Source organism: Sycon ciliatum, chromosome 1 (assembly GCF_964019385.1).
Source record: "Sycon ciliatum chromosome 1, ocSycCili1.1, whole genome shotgun sequence".
NCBI lineage: Eukaryota > Metazoa > Porifera > Calcarea > Leucosolenida > Sycettidae > Sycon > Sycon ciliatum.
The window spans coordinates 79,343,036-79,365,881 of record NC_088643.1 but is presented as its reverse complement, the minus strand read 5'-3'; the positions used below and the strand labels follow the sequence as shown (position 1 = coordinate 79,365,881).

Here is a 22,846-nt window from a genome sequence, read left to right as displayed (position 1 = left end):
CAGCCTGACCTCTTGGAAACGACGCTCCCGGGCGTTCGACTACTGCCTTGGGACCTACTGGACGCTTATGGGAGTGATTACAGAGCAGAGGCCGGGGTGACGGTGTGTGTGTGTGTGTGCACGCGTGCGCCCTGTAGTGATTACAGAGCAGAGGCCGGGGTGACGGTGTGTGTGTGTGTGTGCACGCGTGCGCCCTGTAACGATGCCCCATCGCCTTTTCGAGTTACTCGGCCATGATGCTTGGATTCCGGAAGATGGTGTCCTGTTACAGCTACAGTCCATTCAGAAAAAAGATGAGCGCTGGCTCTGGAGAGCTCCCGTGTTTGGCGATTTTGTGGTACACTGTGCAGTGCCGAGTGATTCGAAACTTGAAAAGGGTCCAAAAAAGGCACCTCAACTGGGGTTCGAACTGCAATTGTGCTGTTATGCCAGTGGAGTGAACGGCCTGGATTTTCATGGTTTTTCCCCAATTCAGTGCCTTGGGGGCAAAACCTGGCCGAAATCCTATTCGGCTTGCTTTTTGGAGAAATCGACTTCAAAAACACAATTGGAAGAGCATTCCATGGGGGATTGCCAAAAAAATGTGACGAAAACTCAAAATTTGACCCGTTTATGGCCAAAAGTTAGGATAATTATAATCTTTTTCTGAATGGACTGTAGTGCTTGGTCGTTTCTTTGCCTGCGTGCAGACAGAGGTAGGTCGTATGTGAGGCTAGCTCTGTTGGGACCTGCTGAAGAGTCCGTCATACACGAGCTGTACGTCTTGTCAGAGTATGTGGTATCCGCACACATTTGTATATGTGCTTGTGAGAGGAAAATCTGTGCGACGAAAAGAACCTTACTAAGCAGGTGTACATCATACCCGGGTACGAACTAAGTGAGTTCCGGTGTAGAAAGAAGTGGCTGCTGACGTGAAATCGATCTCAGATTGGTTTGACTCTAGCCAAGACCGGTTGGCATGGCAAGCAGACGTCCTGGTTTTCAGCCCTCTCAGCCAGTGGTGAAACCAGTACTCTGCAGAACATGTGTGAGTGCAACCAGCCAGGCCATCGCTCGTACTGAAAACCTTTTTTCCGCAAAATATTTGCAAATTCCACGGAATTTGCCATGGCCAAAGAGTGGAATTTTCCCCAGGGCTCAAAGGCATGGTACGAAAAAAAAACTCCTACAGATACCTGGGAGTACTTTGAAGTAGCGTTGTAAATTATTATAATCATCGTCATCAGCAATAATACCCCATAATATGTACAAGCACAAGAAATGTCGATAATGTACACAGATTCGCGTGTCACTCAAATAGACTCTACGCCAAAGCCCAACCGTCCTGCTGCTGCTGAGTGTCCAGCTCTTCGTGGATTTCATCCGTTCGGAACTTCAAGTCAGCGAGCTCTGCACCAACGCTACGGGCAACGTGAGTATTGATGGTTCTGCGCTCCTCATGACGCAGTTTACTCAGCAAGCTACGCTGGTCAGCTCTGGTCATGTACACATCCATTTCTTCATAGAAGCGCTGCTCATCTAGCAGTGACAGCTCCTCATATTGGGCACGTACACGGGCTGGCAGCTTGTTGAATTCTCGGTAGCGTTCCATGACCACCTTTAGAAAGCCTTGCTTCGTACCCTCCTCATACTCTCTCATGTAGATGTAGAATGGAGTCATGGCCGGTCGCGGCACCCATGCTGCATTCTGGTAACACGCACGCACACACATAACATACACACACACGCGCGCGCATGCACACACACGCACACATTGAGATGCTCCCCAAAAGCATAATATAGGTGATGTTGATACTCCAAACCTGACGATGCTTACTTTGTCAGTCTATACAATTCATGCAGGATTGTCCTCACATTTTGAACGGTGAAACAGCACCCCATATATATATTTATCACTCTCTTATTATTGACCCCCACAGAAACTTGTGATCTCTAAGCGGTCAAATATCAGCATATATTGACCGCTTATATTGACCACTTATTATTGACCACTTAGCCCGAGGACTTAGAACTTTTTCCTCAACTTATAATCGGTCAATATATGAAATATAGACCTCGGGGGACCTCGGTCTTTTCTTTTACTCGTTCTATATTTCATATATTGACCTCTTTAATCGTGCAATAATAGATTCATATATACAGGTATATTTCCTATATGGGCTGAGGTGTGTGTACGGGTACCACACAAAAACAAAGATAACATTGTACAATGACAATGAGGAGGTGACTGCAGCATGAAGATATGCTTTTTTAATTTTTTTTAGAGTTGCTATATCTATCGCGCATGTTCCATGGCCTAAGTCTAGAGCAGGTGAGGTCTAAAAGCAGCCAATGAGTCATCACTTACAGCAACAGGTTGAAGCCAGGGACTAACTCCTGTGGCATGAGCACTGATCTGTTGGTCAGAAGATGTCATGTGTGGCACCGTGGGTTCACTGCCAGAAGTTACCTGCACAGCAGATGCAATGAAGAGGCGGAAACAACAAAAGCGGCAATCATGCAGACGGGCAGAAAGAAACTGGCAGCCCTGCATTTTTAATATCAAGGTGTGATTGCTCACGAAAGTGTGCACAAAACAAGGGTAGGAGGATTTACTATTACGGAATGTAACGTCTGCAAGGATGTGTACCGGTACTACCTACTTTGGGATATTTCGTGATAACAAGTGTAGATTTGATCTAATCAATCCAGTTTTACTTTCACACGATTCAAAACACATATTACGAACTGTAGGTGACTTGTCTAGGAAAGCCAGCAAAAAAGAAAAGACGGGGAGAGAAAAAGGGAAGCAGAATTCTCCTAATACGCAGCACGTCCAGCTCTCAATATTGGAACAAAGTCCCTCCAAGTGGCTGCCCAAATCGAGCTTAGCTAATGCATGGCATCTTTGGGACCCATTCCCTTCCGACAAATTTCCCAGAATTGCCTGCAAAAATCCGACATCTCAAAATGAATAAAATGAATATTGGCCATGTTGCCAAACTTAAAACCAATACTCACAGCTCTCCTCTTTTGCTGCTCCTCTACTTCCAACTCCATGACTTCCATCACTTCATCATCCAGAGCAATGCTATCAAGTAGGTCATCTACAAGAAAGCATTGGAAACATGACAAGCACAGCACGCACATCCTCACCTAACCAATAATGAGTCAGAGTGCTGCACACAGTACTACTGTCAGGTGCCGAGCAACGCATAGGCCGCTAAGAATTTCACCAGCACAGTATGCCCACAGTGACTCCACTGTGAATAGCCTGCAGTGCATGGAAATAAGAAAGGCCTGTGCTACGAAGACCCCCCAGTTTTTCGGCACCCGACACTTGGATCCCAGGACGGATACTAGGGAGGTTTCGCTCTACGGAATTACGTATGAAAATAACGTAGGAACTGCACGGAATTTTCATACGTAAAAATCAGAGCTGTTGGGTTTCGCTCTACGTGATTTCTCCACGCCTGCTAAACATGCGTTGTTGCTTCGGAGACGCGTTGGCTGCATGCGCCCGCCGCATGCACCATGAACCGAAACCGCGTTTCCCTTTTTATTTTGCACGTGGTGTACGGTGTGTGTACCTTGTGTTTCGCGCGGCTTGAACGTTGCCATGGACAAATGCGGAAAATGCGAAAACAAAATATTTCAAAAAGTCCTACGGAGGACTCAACGTAGGAAACAGCTTTCCTACGGAAATCCGTAGAGAGATTTACGTATGAAAGTTGGCCTCGCTCCCCGGCGCGTACGACATACGGATTTTCATGCGTAATTACGTAGAGCGAAACCTCCCTACTTTGATGATGCCGTGACTCCTTTTTCTGCACCTTGTCGTCACCCACTTACTGAGGTGTGGTGAGCCCATAAGTAGGATCACTTCCAAGTCCACCCAGAGTTTGGGGACTTCAGGGGATGTCGGCCATTCAATAGCCAACAGAGTAATCTTTCCAAGATTCCATTTACTGTAATTTCACAAATTTTCAGTGTACTTTTATTTTCGGTAATTTCGGTGCATCTATTTCATACCTAAAATTTCAATACACCGAACAAACACTAACACACATAATCCAATAGAGAATTGCTCCTCTGTACCAAAATTAATTTTCTACACCTAACCTGGCCTTTTGCCCTCATACCGAAAATAACAGTTATTGAGCACCTAAGATTTCTGAAATTAGAGTAAATAGAAACCCTCTCCCTTCTCGTGGGGAGACACACGTGACTAGTTTGTGGCAGCGAGCAACTAAAGCTACACGTACAAGCACAAGTAAGCGTGTGTGTGTGTGTGTGTGTGTGTGTGTGTGTGTGTTTCCAAACGACGTCAGCCGGACTGGTTCCATGAAGCCATGCCAAACATTCAACATCTACTTCGAAGTACAGGACACACGAAATGCGGCCTACGAGGATTGGCTCCACCGTGGCCAGCCGCGAGACACTCTGTTTCACCATGAGGCAGCCCGATCGAATGCACGTGCAGCGATTGATACGGCCAGAGTAGACTGGATAAAATCGAAAGCTCAGGAGACTACCGACTCCCGTTTCAATGGCACTGTTGTGTGGAAGTGAAATCATGACCTTCAGTCTGCTGGGCGCGGCCTGCAACCAGTATGGACAACAGCGATCGTTGATGAGAATGGGAACGTATGCACGTCACCGAGTGAGCAGGGACAGGGCTGGGGAAGGTACTTCTCTGGAGTGCTCAATGTCATGAGTACTTGGACACCGAATTCGCTGGATGGTATCCCCAAACTACCGCTTGTTGAAGACCTTGCTGATCCGCCCATGCTGCGTGAAGTATGCCGCGCCGTTGCTTGCTTGAGGAATGGCAAGGCTGCTGGAGCCTCGGGCGTCTTGCCGGAGATGGTGAAAGCAGGGGGTGAGTCGCTCAACAACAAACTTGTGGAGCTATTCGGGGGCCGTGTGGCGTGCCGGCCAAGTGCCGCAAGAGTGGGTAGACGCTACCCTTGTGCCGATCCCGAAGAAAGGGGACCTGACCTGATGCGACAACTGACGTGGTATCGCGCTGCTCAATGTTGTCGGTAAGGTCCTGGCGAGTCTCATTCAGACGCGACTACAGGGCCTGGCCAGCATTCCTCCCAGAATCGCACTGCGGCTTTCGGCGAGGCATATCCTGCACGGATATGGTATTCAGCGTACGTCAGCTGCTCGAGAAGACCATGGAGCATACAGCCAAGGGCTTCTTTGTTTTCATAGACTTGAAGAAGGCTTATGACTGCGTGCCCCGTGAGTGCCTCTGGCAGGTGCTCTCCCGTGCTGGTGCCCCCCCCCCCATGCTTGCAGTCATTCGATCTTTCCACCATGAGATGTCTGCAGTATTGCGCGCGAGTGGCACAGATGTGGATCCGTTTAGCGTCATTTCAATGTTTTAATGTTCGGATGGCTGGAGCCAGATCAACACTTCCACGGTAAAGCCACTGACAAACACTCTCACCAACAGTTATACAGGCAGACTTGTTGTTGGCTCGAAGAGCACCAAAACACAACATGCACACTACGGAGGAGGAACTACACTCGGACGAAGAAAGAATAGCAACAGGTGCAGAGCAGACAATAGTGGGGACAGGAAACTTGGCGAGCACGTAAACCACTCCTGCGCACGCGTAGTGACAATGAAACAAACGGAGGTAATCGGATACGAAAAGGGTGCATTCATGCGCACTCGTAGTGACTAACAAATGGAGGTAATCGGATACGAAAAAGGGTGCATTTACGCGCACGCGTAGTGACTACGAAACAAACGGAGGTAACCGGATACGAAAAGGGTGTATGGGTAATAGAAAGGTCTACACATATGAACAGTGCAGTACTGGTGCATATGCATACGGGCAGGTGCAACAATAAATGCAAGACCACATGCCTGTGGCATGGTACTTGCACTTGAATAGAGTCGCCTGTACATGCTACCTGTTGCTTTTCACTGTTTTCAGTCATTCCTATTGTACAACAGTCACTCGTTCTATCTTGTTTGTCTTCAGTTGTGGTGCCAGTGTCTGCGAGTTGATTTTTCTTTCCTCACCACTGCCCCTCATTGTACCCAAGGTTGGGTGGAGGGCGGGATGACCCGTCGGGTAGCTGTGTATTAGTAGAAGCATTGATATTATGCGTGTGCGTGCGTGCGTGCGTGTGTGTGTGTGCGTGTGTGTGTTTACCTTCTGGAAACACCCGTGTGATGCATTACAGTGCTTTAAAAGTTGCAGACCATCTTTCCCAAAACATTACCATTTAATAGGCCCATCATACTACGTAACATCTGCGATCACTTTGTGTATATAATTTTCGAAACTGGACGCTTGTTATTAATTAATGGTATGAATCAATTTTTTGAACTGACAGACACTGCAAGCAAAGCACACAATTACAAATACATGCACATTGCAGACATCTGAAGTTAAACAACCTATGAGTTACAAATTTACAACCCAGTTTCCCCCAGAGCTTATTCCCGGGCACACTATGAAAATTACAATAATATTATGCGTTGTCAGACTACATTTGTAGATCTACATGATGTAGTGCACTAGCAGAGTAATCAGACTAGCATGGGTTACCTTCTTGAGCCTCTTGAGCAACACTGGAACATCCTCTGCTGGGTAAAACGCGACAGTTGCACACCAGCCTGCGAATCAGCGCTGCCATACTGACCCCGGTATGCCTCACAACTCCCGTTGGACTGTTCTCTAGCTCTACTGCCAGTACTGGCACATCATTAGCTTGTTTGTTGCAAAGCCTGTGCAGGTACTGTTTGGATCACGGACTGAACATGAAATAACAGTGAACACCAAACTGCAAAATCAAATAATTCTTCTTTGAAAATATTTTGCATTTGGTAGGCCAGGATGATAAGACCATGCATGCATACGTGCATGGAGGCCGAGGCCGAGGCCTCGAGAGTACGCAAAAATCTCTTTGTTATGACGCCATCATCTTGTCTTGTGAGTAGTGTTGCCAAGGTGTTTTGGTCGCCATTTTTTGTATCCACGGCAATGCGTGCCCAAGCGCTTCGGTTTCTTGCAGTTTCAGATTTTATTCGTGCAGATCTGCTGTGTGATCGATACATGCATGCCGTGCATCGATCGTTGAACGACACACCACTTCCACTGCAGTTTTCTCAAAGAATATCTTCTTTGTTTCTTGTGCACTAGTGTTCGTACCTACCATTATACCTGCTCTTGATTGTAGAAGAAGCAGCCATGAAGATTGAAGAGGTACAGTCGACGACAAAGTCGGCTAGAATTGCTGCTCACAGTCATGTAAAAGGTTTAGGTTTGGATGTGTCTGGAAAGGCACAACAAATGGCTGCTGGTTTTGTTGGCCAGGAGTCTGCTCGGGAAGCTGCAGGTGTTGTCGTGGAACTTATCAAGTCACGCAAGATGGCTGGCCGTGCTGTCCTCTTGGCAGGACCACCAGGAACGGGCAAAACTGCTCTGGCCCTCGGAATCGCCCAAGAGTTGGGACCAAAAGTTCCATTCTGCCCCATGGTGGGAAGTGAGGTGTTTTCCTCAGAGATCAAGAAAACTGAAGTGCTCATGGAAAACTTCCGCCGTGCCATTGGTCTACGTATCAAGGAGACGAAGGAAGTGTATGAAGGTGAAGTGACGGAAATGACGCCTTGCGAAAGCGAGAATCCCCATGGTGGCTATGCAAAAACAATCATTCACGTCATCATTGGCTTGAAAACAACGAAGGGCACGAAACAGCTGAAACTTGATCCTTCTATTTATGAATCACTGCAGAAGGAGAAGGTGGAAGTTGGTGATGTTATCTACATCGAAGCAACCAGTGGAGCAGTCAAGCGCCAAGGCCGATCTGATACGTATGCAACGGAGTTCGACCTTGAGGCCGAGGAATATGTGCCTTTGCCGAAAGGTGAAGTGCACAAGAAGAAAGAGATTGTCCAGGATGTGACGCTGCATGATTTGGATGTCGCCAATGCTCGCCCTCAAGGTGGTCAAGATGTCATGTCCATTATGTCCCAGATGGCAAAACCCAAGAAGACAGAAATCACAGACAAGCTTCGCAAGGAGATCAACAAGGTCGTCAACAAGTACATCGATCAAGGTATTGCTGAGCTGGTGCCTGGAGTTCTCTTCGTTGATGAGGTACACATGCTCGACATTGAGTGCTTCACGTACCTTCACCGGGCACTTGAGTCTTCCATTGCCCCCATCGTCATCTTTGCCACGAACAGAGGCCACTGCACAGTGCGCGGCACGGAAATAACTTCACCGCATGGAATGCCGCTGGATTTACTCGATCGTGTGATGATCATCTCCACACTGCCGTACACTCCTGAGGAGATGATGGATATCTTGAAGATCCGAGCACAGACAGAGGCAATTCCAGCCGCTGATGGTGCACTGAGTGATCTCGGCGCTGTTGGCTCTCGGACCACCCTTCGTTTCGCTGCTCAGCTTCTAACTCCTGCTCACGTCCTTGCTCGTATCAACGGCCGAGAGCAAGTTACCACAGACGACGTTACAGAAGTTGATGAGCTGTTCTATGATGCAAAGCGCTCGGCGAAGATCTTGCAAGAGCAGGCAGACAAATTCATGCAATAGGCGCTGGGAAGACGTTGATGCCGATGAAGTGCATGCGTGTCTGCGCGCGCACGCATGTGTTTGTGTGTCTGTGTGTGTGTATGTGTGTGTGTGTGTCTTTGTGTGTCTGTGTATGTGTGTGTATGGCAGTGTTGGTATATATGACTTGTATAGGAACTTCATGTAAATAGTACCAGTAACAATGCATGATGTGAAGCTGTATTAGATTGTATATTGTCAGAATTTGTTTTCTTTTTCTTTGCCACGTTTTCTATTGGCAGTTGATTTAGTTTGAGCATTTTGCAAGTTAAAGTTTTGTTTGTATGCAACACCCCATCTATGTGGCCTATTGCCTGTGTGGCATCATCTTGCGAAATGCTGGTACTGGTACTTGTATCAAGAATACACAACTACATGGTAGTCTGGTACCTGTATGTAACACTATGAATACTTTTGAGAAGTTTATAGACTTCCCATTGAGGATTCAACTGTCAACACACAAGCAGCCCTTGTCTACACCACGTGGCTTGGTTTTTACCCGAGAGGGCATCATCACTGGGACACGCTCGTATGATGCCCTCTTGGGTGACAATTCGGATAGAATCGAGGTGTACTTGTAGCCAAAGACTGTGTGTTGCAGGTTGGAAACATGACAAGTTTGTATTGTATTTGAGTAGTTTTTAAATGGTAACTATCCTGTAATTGTCATGGCCTATCTTGCGAAGGCACATACCAGACAGAGTCCATTACTGCAACAACCGTACGCAATGCTTTCGCGATTTTTGTGAAGAGGGCATAATGCGAATAAATAGCCAGTTCCAAACTGATGTTCAATATTATGTGTTTGTAGCCGTCACGTTCTGCGAACACTTGCAACACATAATTCTGTCAATGTTTCGATTAGTGACCACAGGATCTATTCTAGAAGTGAAGTGACCATGCATGGGCGCCGGCGCCCGGGCATGCATGGTCCATGAAAAAAAACCCAGAACATTACAATGTGGACGATTTATAATGCTGAAAGAAAATTTACAAAGTAAAGGGACTACTATAGTACAGAAAAACTTTAGAAACTAAGCACATCACCCAAACAGGTGCAAGAAAGAAATCTGCGAGGAATCAGAGCAGAGGATTGCCAATAAGGCATTCACGTCGTTAAAGAAACGATCATAGAGTCCTCCGTTTCATCACATTCCAAAGTGTTCACGGTCATCGCGCCACCCATCAACATGTGAGGGTTGGGCGCTAACGTTGTTGTTTATGATCATTTCTCAGAATTACTGAGATCAGATAAGATCAAGTAGTGAAGAGAAATAATAAGTTACAATAAAGACAACAAACGAACAGTGAGCGGGACAAGACAAGACAACAACTCACACCGAGACAAAACAAAAACGAATCCACGAAGACAGACAAAAACAGCAGACAAAAAAGAAGCTTGGTTCTTTTTCTTGTATTTGCAAAAAAATGCTCTCGATCGTCATGGTAACGGAGCTTTTGTGGGCCATAGGCCATGTGGGAGTAGTAATTGTTGTACTCGTACTCCCTGGACTATCTAGATTCTACGCCTTGGCGCCGGGTAGTATGCTCACTAATACTACTACTAGTATTAATACACTATGCTGTTCATCTCGAGTAGTGTACGAGTTCAGCTGCTGTAATACATAATTGTACTGCCGGGTTACTACTCGACACAAAGTTTTTATTACAATCACTGAATCAGCAAAATGTGAGAACAACAACACTGACTCACCTGTGTGCCGTCTCACACGGTCTGAGTGACTGGTTACTCACTAACAAAGAGTGAATAAACTGTTTATGGACTCTTGTTACCGTACTACATGTACATGTACCGGGCACCAATTATTGTAGATCTCAGTCCCTACTGTAAACATGCCGATGTCACTGAGTGAGCAGTGCAGCCAGGGGCTGGCTGAACCCGGGTACAATATCGTGACTGTTATTTAGCCGGCTGACTGCATGATGGTGGACACGTGGACGAGAGGGACGGTGCCAAGTCTTGCCCACTTTCCAACAGTGTTCAGCTCAGAGTTTACAACACGTGAAAAGCGGTGGGCACACGGGCCTGGCAGCATGGCGATCGCAACCATGGTACCACCCTCTGGTCCAGGCTGCAACCTCGCAGATTTTCACAGTCCTATTCTCGGCCGGACAGGTCCGAATCGGTAACTTCCCACCGTGCTGATGCGTGTTATGACGTACTTCTACCATTCAAGTGCCAAGTGACATTCTCACTAACATACCCGACAGCATTGGAACATGGTATTTCCCAGCCCTCCTCACCGTGATCAGCACACAGCCACGTCGCAACAGAAAAATGCACACACATGCACGAGCGCACATACACATGCACACGCGTGAGCGTGGACACATTATCGGCGAGCACTCGGACTCACACATACACACCGCGAAACACGGGCAGTAGCAAGGCCTTTAGAGTGACAGTAATAATCATCTTTCCAAGCAATCACAGACTGAGTACGATCAATCATACTAAAAAATTGCTGTCACCGGGCTAGTGACTGTAGCTGCAGTAAGCATTATGTTCTTTATCAGAAGAATAGGGATGTTTCAAAGACATCAGATTGACAAATTCTCTATTTGACAATAGTTAATATTTGCGGACAGATACTTTATCGACCGTAGTTTAAAAAAGCAAAATGTACATGTATTACTAGTAAACCGCAAATAAAAGCCGGTAGTTGAAACTCCAAAATATGAAATTCATAAGTTCGACGAAAAATCAAATCGGAAAGATAGAAACCTACCCATCAACATAATCGGGAATAAAAAGCAAACCTGGCGGGTCGGCTTGGAAGCTTAGCTCAGGAAACTCACCGAATCAAGCCGGGCTAGACAAACTATGACTACAATCAGCGATCTTCTAAAACTGCAACCAATGTCACTCAAAACTCAGCTGATGCTGACGAGAAACAAGTAGCACCAGTTAAAACTACTTGATAATAATTATAGTAAAACGTTTGTAGTAAAACACCAGAAGCTAGTAGTACTCTAGCCATCCACAATCGTGTCCGTGTAATACCTGTACACGCCGTACGTTCCCAGCGATACCCAGTACTATGATGTCCGAAGACCAGTATAACAAAAGGCATCACCAATAGCGCTGTCTATGGCATGGCTTCCAACAAAGATGAAAAGCAGTCATGCGTGAGAATTTCCGGACACAGTACGGTTTTGCCAACGGCATCTGACCTGTTGCAGTGTACATGTATCTAGCTGGCCGCTGGACAACAGCCGTTCAGAACCCCGCAACCGCTGACAATCATTGGAGGCTGAGCCAAGTACACACACCTAGCCGTCATGCGCCCACATGACTCCACACCACTTCCGTGCATTGCCAAGTCGACGAACTGTATCTTAGTTTCCACCTGCTGCAGCACCGCCGCCAGGCATTGCATGCTGAGTACCAGACGCATCGGTCTGCAAGAGGCGCACGATTGAAGGATCGCTGCGCGCCGCCTCGATGAACTCTGCCAGCGATAGCCGACCGTCCTGGTTGGCATCCATCTGCTCGAATATCCTCTCGGCACGCCGCTGAGGTGTGCTATCATCTCCTCCCAGATTGATCTGTCTGCCCACCATGGCATAGATAGACTGCACAACACTGAGCAGCTCGTCTCGTGTGATGTCACCGGAGTCGTTCAAATCATACAGCTTGAAAGCCCATTTCAGTTTCTCTTCCAAGTGGCCCCGCGATGTAACCGACAGGCCGATGATGAACTCCTTGAAGCCAATGATACCATCCTCGTCATGATCGAACGTTCGGAACACGTGCTCAGCAAATGCGGTGGCATCACCAGCTGGAAAGAAGCTAGCATAGATCCTCTTGAACTCATCCAGTCTCAGCTCACCACTTTCGCCACAGTCCTGCATGAAGCCCTTGTGCCACTCGATCAGCTCACGCTCGCTAAACTGCGTCTTCTCTCGCAGCTCCCTGATGTCCTCTTCACTCAACTTACTGGACGCTTTCCCCATTGCTGTGTAGTACCGGTATATCCGAGCACGCTGACAATCACTGGGTCTTTTTTGTAGCTGTGTGACCAATATGGCAATAATCTACGCCAGCAAAACAAGTGCTGAACCGGTCCGCTTGTTCACTGTGACACTCGTACCAGCCAGGCAGGAAGCCAGTACCAATGGACGGACTAGCTCGGACTCTCAATAAGTCAAAGTATCAATACAGGCTGGCACTGGCAGCTTTATTCCAGAGCTCGTAACTACTACTAGCGTAGAACTTGAAGTCCACGCAGAAACACGATGTAATATTTTGTGAGCGCCGGACTGAGTCACACAGTACAGCACCGCTGCTAGCTTCTCTTTGCCGATCGGGCCAGAGCTGAGTAGCACAGCTATGCTATTTGCTGGGCGAAAAAGAGCTCAAAACAGGAAAGATGTCACAAGCGCTTGCCTTGGGTAACACAACAAGTAAGCCGACACTGCATGCCTCGCTACGGAACTCACACAATTATTGTACAAGCGCATCTTTATCAATCTGCTGTCAGCAGCATGTCGCGCTAGCTACTGTTGTGTACTTCTTTGAAAGGTTGTGTTCAGGTATTGGGCTTTCGTTTTTTCAAGTGCTGAGTGATGCCTGCACTGGTGCAGTGGTGGCGGGGCGATTATCAACCGCTGCCTAGTTTATGGGGAGACTTCATGACTGTGTTGTGACACTGTCTGACAGCGTGTCACCTGGTTGGCTTCTCGAGAGCACGATAAAAACGTAATGCTTACATGTATATGTAGTCATGGTATTGGTAGTGTGGGGTACATCTTCAAAGACTTCACGTCTTCAGTGTACCTGCGCCGTTCCGCTCCATTACCTGATTGCCAGATTACCAGTTGGGCCTTAGGGGTCGTCCATAATTATCGAACTTTTTTCACAAAACGAAATAATTTCGTTATGGGGTGGGAGGGGGTTGACCAATTTCGTTTCACAAAACATTGATATATATGCATGCCCATAAGAGCAGTTACACACTTGCGACTTTTGTTGTATTATGCATGCGTATGTCAAACTTTTTACGTTCTGAGGGGGAGGGAGGGAGAGGTTGGGTCTAAACTAAAATAATTCGTTTGGTGAAAAACGTTCGATAATTACGGACGGCCCCTTAGCGCGTTCGTCTTCATCAACTGTTCAAACCAGGGAGTCGTCTATATAATTATACGACTCCCTGGTTCAAACTTACGAACGGTTTCTATCACCATGATCACTATCATTAATTTTTAGAGTTTTTCAGTTGTTCTGGAATATTCCCAGCTTGTGGTGAATCTTGCATGACCTTTCATTGTACTCAGGTTTCATTTCTTTTATTCTAGTGCATGCTGCTGGCGCCTGATGTATTGACTATTGCTACCGCAGGCCAGTCTCAACCTTTGCATTGTCTGAGATTCAAGTAGCGTATCGTTTGATGCATGTGCTGTCTCCATGCTATCTAGTCGTAATATATTCACTCGTCTTTGCATTTGTGCACAGTCCTGTGGATACTCGCAGGCTGCGATTGCGCTCTCGCTTTCGTCATTCTGGAATGTATACTTCCATGCCTTTGAAGTTTTTTAGTTGTTAGTTTTGAACTGTAGGAAGCAGTTTACAGTTTTGGTTCTTGCAGTTTTATCTCAGAGGAGAAAGTTCTTGGTCTCATACTGTTACGAGTTGCTGTTGTATCTGGTTGAACGCATGCCGGGGCAACAGAGGGCAGCATGAGTAGCCACAGTGGTCCTATTCGAGCCGGATCTCAGAGCCAGATCCAAGAAGTCCTGCGCGACGACGAGCAAGTCCCAGGCGCTGAGTGTAGACGGAGCTCGCGGTCTACCAAAGGGAGACCGCCGAGCAGATACGGGTTTGATAACTGGAGTGACGTCCCGGACAGCGTGAGCTCTGCAGGACATGCGCCCTCGAAAGTTTCAGGAACTGCTGCGTCGCAGGCGTCACTTCGTGCAGAGATGCTTCGTGTAGAACTTGAGGCTGCAAGGCAAATCGCTGAGCTGGAGGAGGAAGCCGAGACACGCAAGTTGGCTCGTGAGACAAGTTTGGTGCAGAGGGAACTGGAGGTTCGAAGAGCCGAGGCTGAATCTGCAGCTGCACTACGATCCGGGTCAGGGAGCAAAGTGTCGTCTCGCAAATCAGAGACTGGAAACGCTGCATCCAGTGGCAGGGCAATATTGACTGCCAAGAGTCTTGCTGAGCACGACAAGTTGGTCGGACCTGGTCGAAAATTCGTATTACCACCGCGTGAGCACTTCAGAACGATGAGTGATGTCGGTGGAGTGAACGGACAACGCGACCACGGCAAGCCAAGGAGTTTGCAAGGTACGTTTCGTACTGTGAATGCGCCCACACAACCTGAGGCTGTATTAGGTGTGGCGGAAGACAGCCCAGCTCAGTCAAGTACATGTAGTGTCAATGCGTTTGGCGTGCCTGCCCTGGGGCCAGTGGCGCAAGCATTCATGCGCGCGCCCGCTCAAAAGTCTGTGACCAGTACAGTGCTGTCAGTAGTGCCAGCCAAGAAGTCAATGACCAGTGGTGCGCCTGTAGGACGTACTACAGTGTCCATACAGGCAGCTAGTAATGCAGTGCCTGTACAGCCAGCAATAAGCAGTGCAGCAGTACAATCAAGACTGCCTGGCAGTAACAAGAAGGCAGTATCAATGCTGAATGCAACACCACCATGGCATACACCACAGAAGCATACAGCAGTGGCCAAACAGCAGCCACCAACACCAGTGGCAGTGCAAGAACACTCCAAGCAGGTGCTAAACCCGCAAGCAGAGTCCTTCATGCCCTATCCACCTCAACTGCAGACACTACACCCTGCTAGTTTCAGCTTTCACGTGAAGCCACTGGAGCTACCAAAGTTCTCTGGCAAGACTAGTGACTACGACCGGTGGAAGCAGAACTTTCGCCGCGTTGTTGACGAAGATCCACTAACGACTGAAGCGTACAAACTTGCACAACTGCGTGAGTGTCTCATGCATGGCACGGCCAGCGACCTTGTTGATGGCGTGCTTGACGGTCCAGGAGCCTACCACACCATCCTTAGGGAGCTAGATGCATGGTATGGCGGCGACAATCGCACTGTTGAGCGCCAAGAGAAGGAGATTTTGCAGTGGCCGAAGCTAAAAGAGTCAGACGACAACTTTGCCAAGTTTGTCCTCAGACTCCGGACGATGCTCATGAATATGGAGATGTGTGCAGTAACACCGGGCCGTGAGTTGTACATATCGGTTACGCAGAAGTTGCCGAAATCGCTGTTGCTTAGGTACATGGAGAAGTATGACGATGCTGACTGTGATATTTACCAGCTAACACAGTGGCTCCTCAGACGCGTCAACACACTACGCCGTGCCGATGAACGACTCCGGTCGACAGAAGTCACTGCCTCAGCACCAGCACCAGCAAGATCATGGTCGAAGCAGAGTGCTACAAAGTCTGAACGAACATTTGTGGCAACTAGCAAGGATGCAGGTGCCGACAGAAGCTGCCCCTCGTGTGGCAAGGCGCATCAGCTCCACCGCTGCCCCGATTTCATTAAGATGGAGGTCAGGGACCGATGGAAAGTCATCAAGTCCAAGCCAGATGTCTGCGCCCTATGCTTCGGTCTCAATCATCGCGCAAAGACTTGTACCAGGCAACCCTGTTCAAAGTGCAGCCGCACGCATCATGACATGCTACACTACAACATCCGACGCTCGGATTCCGCTGCAGACCCATCAAATGCCGCAATCAAGGCCAACGCAGCTTCGGCCAGCAGTGGCGGTCCTGCCAAGATTGCTACAACACATTGCGCAAGTCATCAGCCAGAGATTGACAGTGGCGAGTCATTCATGGTTGTGCCTGTTGTATTCCGACACAATGGTGTGAGCCTCCAAGGTAATGCACTCCTGGACCCAGCATCGTCCACGAGTTATGTCCAGCAGTCCGTGGCAACAGCCCTCAATGTGCGTGGACCCAAGCGGCAGCTCGTCACTTCCGGAGTAGGCGGCAAGCAGACCGCAGCAAGACGTGAGCATGTACAGATCCAAGTGGCGGCTCTGGGCGACAAGACCATGAACAAGCTTGAAGCTTGGGTTCTGCCCACCGTCACCGTGTCATTACCGGCAGTGAACTGGAATCAGCACAAGAGCAGCTGGCCGCATCTTAGTGATATTGACTTCCCATCCATCAAGGGCAGTCAGATCGACGCGCTTATCGGCCTGAATGCCATCGAGCTTCATGCTACTCTAGAAGAACGGCGAGCAGAAACAGCAAGAGCGCCCATTGCTCGACGAACTCCTCTCGGGTGGGTGTGCATTGGTACAGGAGTCGACACCACTCGTGCAATCACAGCTACTACACCAGCTACTGACACAGTGCTAACTGATGGGCTGACCGAGCTAGTAGAGAAGTTCTGGCGAGATGAGTCGGCGGGCACAGATAACCCACTAGAGGAGACGCCTTCACCCGATGACAGAAGAGCGGAGGAGCTCACGAGCCAATCAATCAGCTGCAACGGCAACCGGGTAACTGTCCGAATCCCATGGGTCAATGACAGCGGTAAGCCACGTGTCAGGTCCAACAGAGCTCAGGCTGAGCAGCGGCTCCGCAGTCTACAACGCTCGCTACAGTCACGGCCAGCCGTGAAGCAGCAGTACTCTGACGTTATGCAGAAACACATTGCCAAGGGTTACGTGAGACGCGTGGACCCGGATGAGATAGCCAAAGACGGCAACGACCAGTGGTACCTACCCCATTTCCCGGTAGTACGCTCAGATAAATCCACGTCAAAAGTGAGAATAGTATTTGACGGTGCAGCCCGCTGGGATGGACACTCCATCAACGATGAGATGTTTACAGGTCCTGCACTTCAAAACGACATGACCAGTGTGTTGATCCGATTCTCACTGGAACCAGTTGCGCTTGTTGGTGATGTGTCGGAGATGTTCCTCCAAGTCAAACTGGCGGAACGTGACCAGCGCTATCATCGCTTTCTGTGGTATGATGACAATGGCCAAGTGCAGGTGTATCAGTTCACCCGTGTGCTCTTCGGCGCTAAGGCGTCACCGTATCTGGCAGGACGAGCGGTGAAAGAGGTCATCAAGCACCACGGTGATGAGTACGACTCTGACGTCGTGCAGTGCCTAAGCAAAGACCTCTACGTTGACGACATGCTGTCATCACTACCATCCACACAGCGTGCCATCCAGGCCAGAGAGCAAACGCAGCAGCTACTTGCCAAGGGCGGTTTTCACATGCGAAAATGGCTGTCGAACAAAGCTGAAGTGATGAACACCATACCAGAGGAAGATAGGTCACCTGATGTCGTCCGAGATGTGGACAGTGACACCAGCCTCCCAACTGTCAAGACTCTCGGCGTCAGTTGGAACGCCGAGAAGGATGCCTTCACCTTCCAGCATCAAATGAAGGACATCACGACATTCACCCGACGCTCTGTGTTGCGCGGCCTGGCCTCCATATTCGATCCGCGTGGCCTGATCTCGCCATACGTCATCACGGCTAAGGTACTCCTGCAGGATGCCTGGTTGCTGGGACAGGGATGGGACGACCTGCTGCCAAAGGAACAAGTCGTCAAGTGGCAGGGTTGGTTCCAAGGCCTCCCAGACCTGAGTAACCTGGAGATCAGCCGCTGTTTCAAGGATCCACAACAACCATCCGAAGACGCCAGTCTTTCCGTGCACTGCTTCTCCGACGCCTCAGATCGGGCGATAGCAGCCGCTGTGTATGTCAGAGCCAGCTACCCAGACGGTACCACCCGAATAACGCTAGCGATGTCGAAAGCGAAGCCGGCACCAGTGAGGCGACAGACGATCCCGCAGCTTGAACTGAGAGCAGCTGTGCTTGGCGTTCGCGTTAGTCATCTCGTCGCTGAATCCATCGGTATCCCAGTGTCAGCTCACACATTTTGGACGGACTCGATGAACGTCTTGGGCTGGGTCCAAAGCCACAGCCGGCGCTACAAAGTGGACATTGGCAACCGAATCTCTGAGCTCCAGACCTCAACGAGAGCACACCAGTGGCGACATGTTCCCGGAAAGAACAACCCTGCAGACAAAGGTACTCGTGGTTTGTCTGCTGCATTACTGTGCCGTGACGCAGTGTGGTGGTCCGGTCCACAGTTTCTTCGCCAGCAGCCAGATGAGTGGCCTCAGATGAAGGAAGTCAGCACATCCTCGCTGCCTGGTCAGCTCAAGACGGCGCTAGTTGCAGTCGTCCCTCCACCCTCCGAGATCCTGGGTCGCTTTAGCACATGGTCGCGACTGGTACGCGTGACAGCATGGTGCAAGCGATTTGTGGCAAACTGTCGGCAGGCAGTCAGTGACAGCAAGTCCACGAAGGGGGATGCCGCATCGGACAGCCAGTCCAGCACGCCAGTGAGAGTGCCAGTACAGCTTGGCGGCACCCGCTCCATCAGTGTTCCAGTTCTCAGCACTGACGAAGTATCAGTAGCAGAGCGGCACTGGATTGCAACTGCCCAGAAGGATTGCCATGGTACAGCATACCATCGTCTACAGTCTAGGCAACCGATGTTGAAATCGGACCCTCTGGCACCTCTCTGTCCCCAGTTCGATAGTGCAACAGAGTCACCCCTGATGACGGTAGGAGGTCGATTGCAAGCTACAAAGAACATGCCAAGTGGCGTACGCCACCCAGTCATCCTACCAGCAAAGCACCGAGTAACCCAGCTGATAATCGAACAGGAAGATCATCGGTGCTTCCATGCAGTTGGGCCACAGCATCTTCTGGCCAATCTGCGACAACGCTACTGGATTGTTCACGGAACATCAACAGTCAAGGCCGTTCGAAGCAACTGCGTCACTTGCCGTAAGAACCGTGCGGAGCCAGCATCCCAGATGATGGGCCAGATTCCAGACTTCCGAGTTGCAGGCTCGTTGAAACCGTTCAGCCGTACAGGAGTTGATTACGCGGGTCCCTTCCTGACCAAGCAGGGCCGAGGTAAGACGCAGGCTAAGCGGTACCTGTGCCTGTTCACATGCCTTGAGACTCGTGCCTGTCACCTAGAGGTATCCTATGGCCTCTCCACTGAGTCATTCCTGTTAGCATTTGAGAGATTCACAAAGCGCCGTGGTGTCCCGCTTGAAATGGTCAGCGACAACGGGACCAACTTCACTGCCGCGGAGCAAGAACTCCGTGAGGCCGTCCGGGCCATGGACAAGGAGAAGATCGAGAAGCGACTGGTCAGTGATGGCGTGCGATGGCGCTTCAACCCACCTAGAGCACCACATTTCGGCGGCGTATTCGAATCCCTCATCAAGACGGCTAAGCGCGGACTCACAGCAGTACTTGGGAAAGCGGACGTCACAGATGAAGAGTTAGTGACTGCCATGTGCCAGGTTGAGGGCATGATGAACTCGCGCCCGCTGACAGTTGTAAGTGCCGATGCAGCTGATTTGCAGCCTCTAACACCAGCACATTTCCTCGTCGGACGACTCGACCCACCAATGGCTCTGGAAGTGAAAGCAGACGAGCACCCCAGCAGAGACCCACGCAAACGTTGGTTGTATGTTCAGCGGCTTGTAGCAGACGTGTGGAACAGGTGGCGAGATGAGTATGTTCCCTTGTTGAATGTCCGTCGTAAGTGGCAACGTCAAGGTCGCAATGTAGCCGTAGGTGACATCATGCTGTGTCTTACATCAAACACTCCCCGTGGAACATGGCCCATGGGTAGAGTCACAGCAGTGCATCCTGGTGCAGACAAGCTCGTCCGAGTAGTGGATATTAAGATCGGCGACAAGATCTACCGACGGTCTATCCACCATCTAGTACCTATTCTGGACACCGAGTAGTTTGTGCCTTGTGTATCTGAAGTGCTACAGGCAGCCCTGTGACAGTACTCTCTCTCTCTCTCTCTCAACCTATGAAGTTTTTCTTTCATCATACAGTACCGTAGTAGTACTCACTCGTCACAGTTTGTTTGCTGACCCTGTGCTCGTGAGTGAAGGGGGATATGTTCTGGAATATTCCCAGCTTGTGGTGAATCTTGCATGACCTTTCATTGTACTCAGGTTTCATTTCTTTTATTCTAGTGCATGCTGCTGGCGCCTGATGTATTGACTATTGCTACCGCAGGCCAGTCTCAACCTTTGCATTGTCTGAGATTCAAGTAGCGTATCGTTTGATGCATGTGCTGTCTCCATGCTATCTAGTCGTAATATATTCACTCGTCTTTGCATTTGTGCACAGTCCTGTGGATACTCGCAGGCTGCGATTGCGCTCTCGCTTTCGTCATTCTGGAATGTATACTTCCATGCCTTTGAAGTTTTTTAGTTGTTAGTTTTGAACTGTAGGAAGCAGTTTACAGTTTTGGTTCTTGCAGTTTTATCTCAGAGGAGAAAGTTCTTGGTCTCATACTGTTACGAGTTGCTGTTGTATCTGGTTGAACGCATGCCGGGGCAACAGAGGGCAGCATGAGTAGCCATCAGTGGTCATGGCGATGATGACATCCGATCAGATCGACCATCTCCACATACTACGTGACGTACAATGTAGCTATTCCAAACTCTTCGAAACTAATCCACCTCTCCCATCGGATGAGGTTGTGGAGTTTCGAGGAGTTTCGTTTTTCTGAAGGGGCCAATAACTTTTGAATAAGGCAACCTCTTCAGAAAAACGAAACTCCTCGAAAAGCTTGAAGAGTGACAATTCGAACGCGCCCTTACAGACTACTAATCTTCTTCATACATGTACATGTACCGTATTATCTCTAATAGTAATAATATAAGCACGGTCCTTTATTTTTTCAATGTACCTCCGCCCCGTGCTATTAATGGAGACGTTCCTTTATTGGAGACTGTTCCATTATTATTTCAACCTCATTTCAGAGGCATGTTGCCATGCCAAATTCATGTACATGTATGACACACACATTTCAGGGTTTTTTTCGCCGGTACAGATAATGAATTCACACAGTGTACTTATATTGGAGACTGAGCACTTTATTTTTGAATGCCACCCCAAGGTGTTCTACTATTGGAGACATGCTATTATTGGAGACTGTGCTTATATTAGAGATAATACGGTAAGTAGTTTCTAGACTCCACACAAATCAATAGTGTCAATACTGTCTGTGCACTTATTAACTTATAGTACCGTATTATCTCTAATATAAGCACAGTCTCCAATAATAGCACGTCTCCAATAATAGAACGCCTTGGGGCGGCATTCAAAAAATAAAGTGCTCAGTCTCCATTATAAGCACACTGTGTAAATTCATTGTCTGTGCCGGCGAAAACCCCCCTGAAATGTGTGTGTCTGATATGAATTTGGCATGGCAACATGACTCTGAAATGAGGTTGAAATAATAATGGAACAGTCTCCAATAAAGGAACGTCTCCATTAATAGCACGGGGCGGAGGTACATTGAAAAAATAAAGGACCGTGCTTATATTAGAGATAATACGGTAAGTGATTTCCAGGATCCGGACCACCACGCGTGCACGGGCGGTTTCCGATTGAAAAGCAAACTGTGACAAGACTGTATACATGTACATACATGTACATGTATGTCAGTATGTGCATACAAAACTAGTACAGTTCTATCAAGAGTACTTCAGAAGTACATTGTATATCCCACCGCGAAGTGTAGTGTTCTTGACAACAATGCAGTGCCATCGTGAAACAAGTTTTCGTTTTGGGGGCTTGTGCCCTGTCCATGTCCTCAGTCCGGGGTAAGCGGATTATGCTCGGAAAATGACCAGATTGTGCTCTAGCGGATGCTCGCAGGATGCTCGAGAAAACAGCCAATTATGCTTTACCAAAAAACCAAAAGAACAGAAATTAATTGTCATGAAAAAAGGACTCAGACCATTGTCATAATGTGGACTCGACTAGGAGCTTTGTGGAAGTACAAGACAATAATATGCTAAAAAAACTGAAGCATACATGTGCACGCAGATTGAGAGTACAATCATGTACCTGCACCACATACATGTACATTGCACTGTATGCATGTTACTTGGCAGACCAGGCTAAGAATGGATAGCCTGTGTATGTATCGCAGTTTTCTGCGAGTCATGGTGACTTTTGAGTAGCAGTAGATCGATTTTGCATCGCAAACCGCGATGCGATACAGGATAAATTCATCCCTGTGTGATGTACTGTAAGTCAACAAAATTAATATCCTGGGAGTGGGAGGCCGAAATTTGAAGGTGCGGTAGATTTACTCTACATTGTAATACACGTACCTTTACAGCACGCTAGAAGTGATACTCGGTTAAGCAATGGCTGGATCAATCCAAAATTGCTTCTG

The 22,846-nt window shown here is 48.5% G+C and overlaps 4 protein-coding genes across 4 annotated transcripts; 2 read left to right on the top strand and 2 right to left on the bottom strand.

Annotated features, from left to right (window-relative positions):
* Positions 1–1,032: 1,032 nt before the first annotated feature.
* LOC135805699 (uncharacterized) lies at positions 1,033–6,808 on the bottom strand. Its single transcript, XM_065319785.1, has 4 exons — positions 6,555–6,808; positions 3,001–3,086; positions 2,348–2,449; positions 1,033–1,687 (listed from the first exon to the last, which is right to left on the bottom strand). Exons 1-4 carry the CDS (start codon positions 6,640–6,642, stop codon positions 1,304–1,306), a joined length of 660 nt encoding a protein of 219 aa, XP_065175857.1. The 5' UTR covers positions 6,643–6,808; the 3' UTR covers positions 1,033–1,303.
* A 232-nt stretch (positions 6,809–7,040) lies between these two features.
* Positions 7,041–9,064, top strand: LOC135805698 (ruvB-like 1). Its single transcript, XM_065319784.1, has one exon. It carries the CDS (start codon positions 7,197–7,199, stop codon positions 8,562–8,564), a length of 1,368 nt encoding a protein of 455 aa, XP_065175856.1. The 5' UTR covers positions 7,041–7,196; the 3' UTR covers positions 8,565–9,064.
* Positions 9,065–10,996: 1,932 nt separating this feature from the next.
* On the bottom strand, positions 10,997–13,115 carry LOC135805697 (neuron-specific calcium-binding protein hippocalcin-like). Its single transcript, XM_065319783.1, has one exon. The coding sequence runs from the start codon at positions 12,558–12,560 to the stop codon at positions 11,943–11,945; it is 618 nt and encodes a 205-aa protein (XP_065175855.1). The 5' UTR covers positions 12,561–13,115; the 3' UTR covers positions 10,997–11,942.
* A 1,167-nt stretch (positions 13,116–14,282) lies between these two features.
* Positions 14,283–20,384, top strand: LOC135807825 (uncharacterized). The gene has a single exon (XM_065321256.1). It carries the CDS (start codon positions 14,283–14,285, stop codon positions 20,382–20,384), a length of 6,102 nt encoding a protein of 2,033 aa, XP_065177328.1.
* The last annotated feature ends 2,462 nt before the right edge of the window (positions 20,385–22,846 follow it).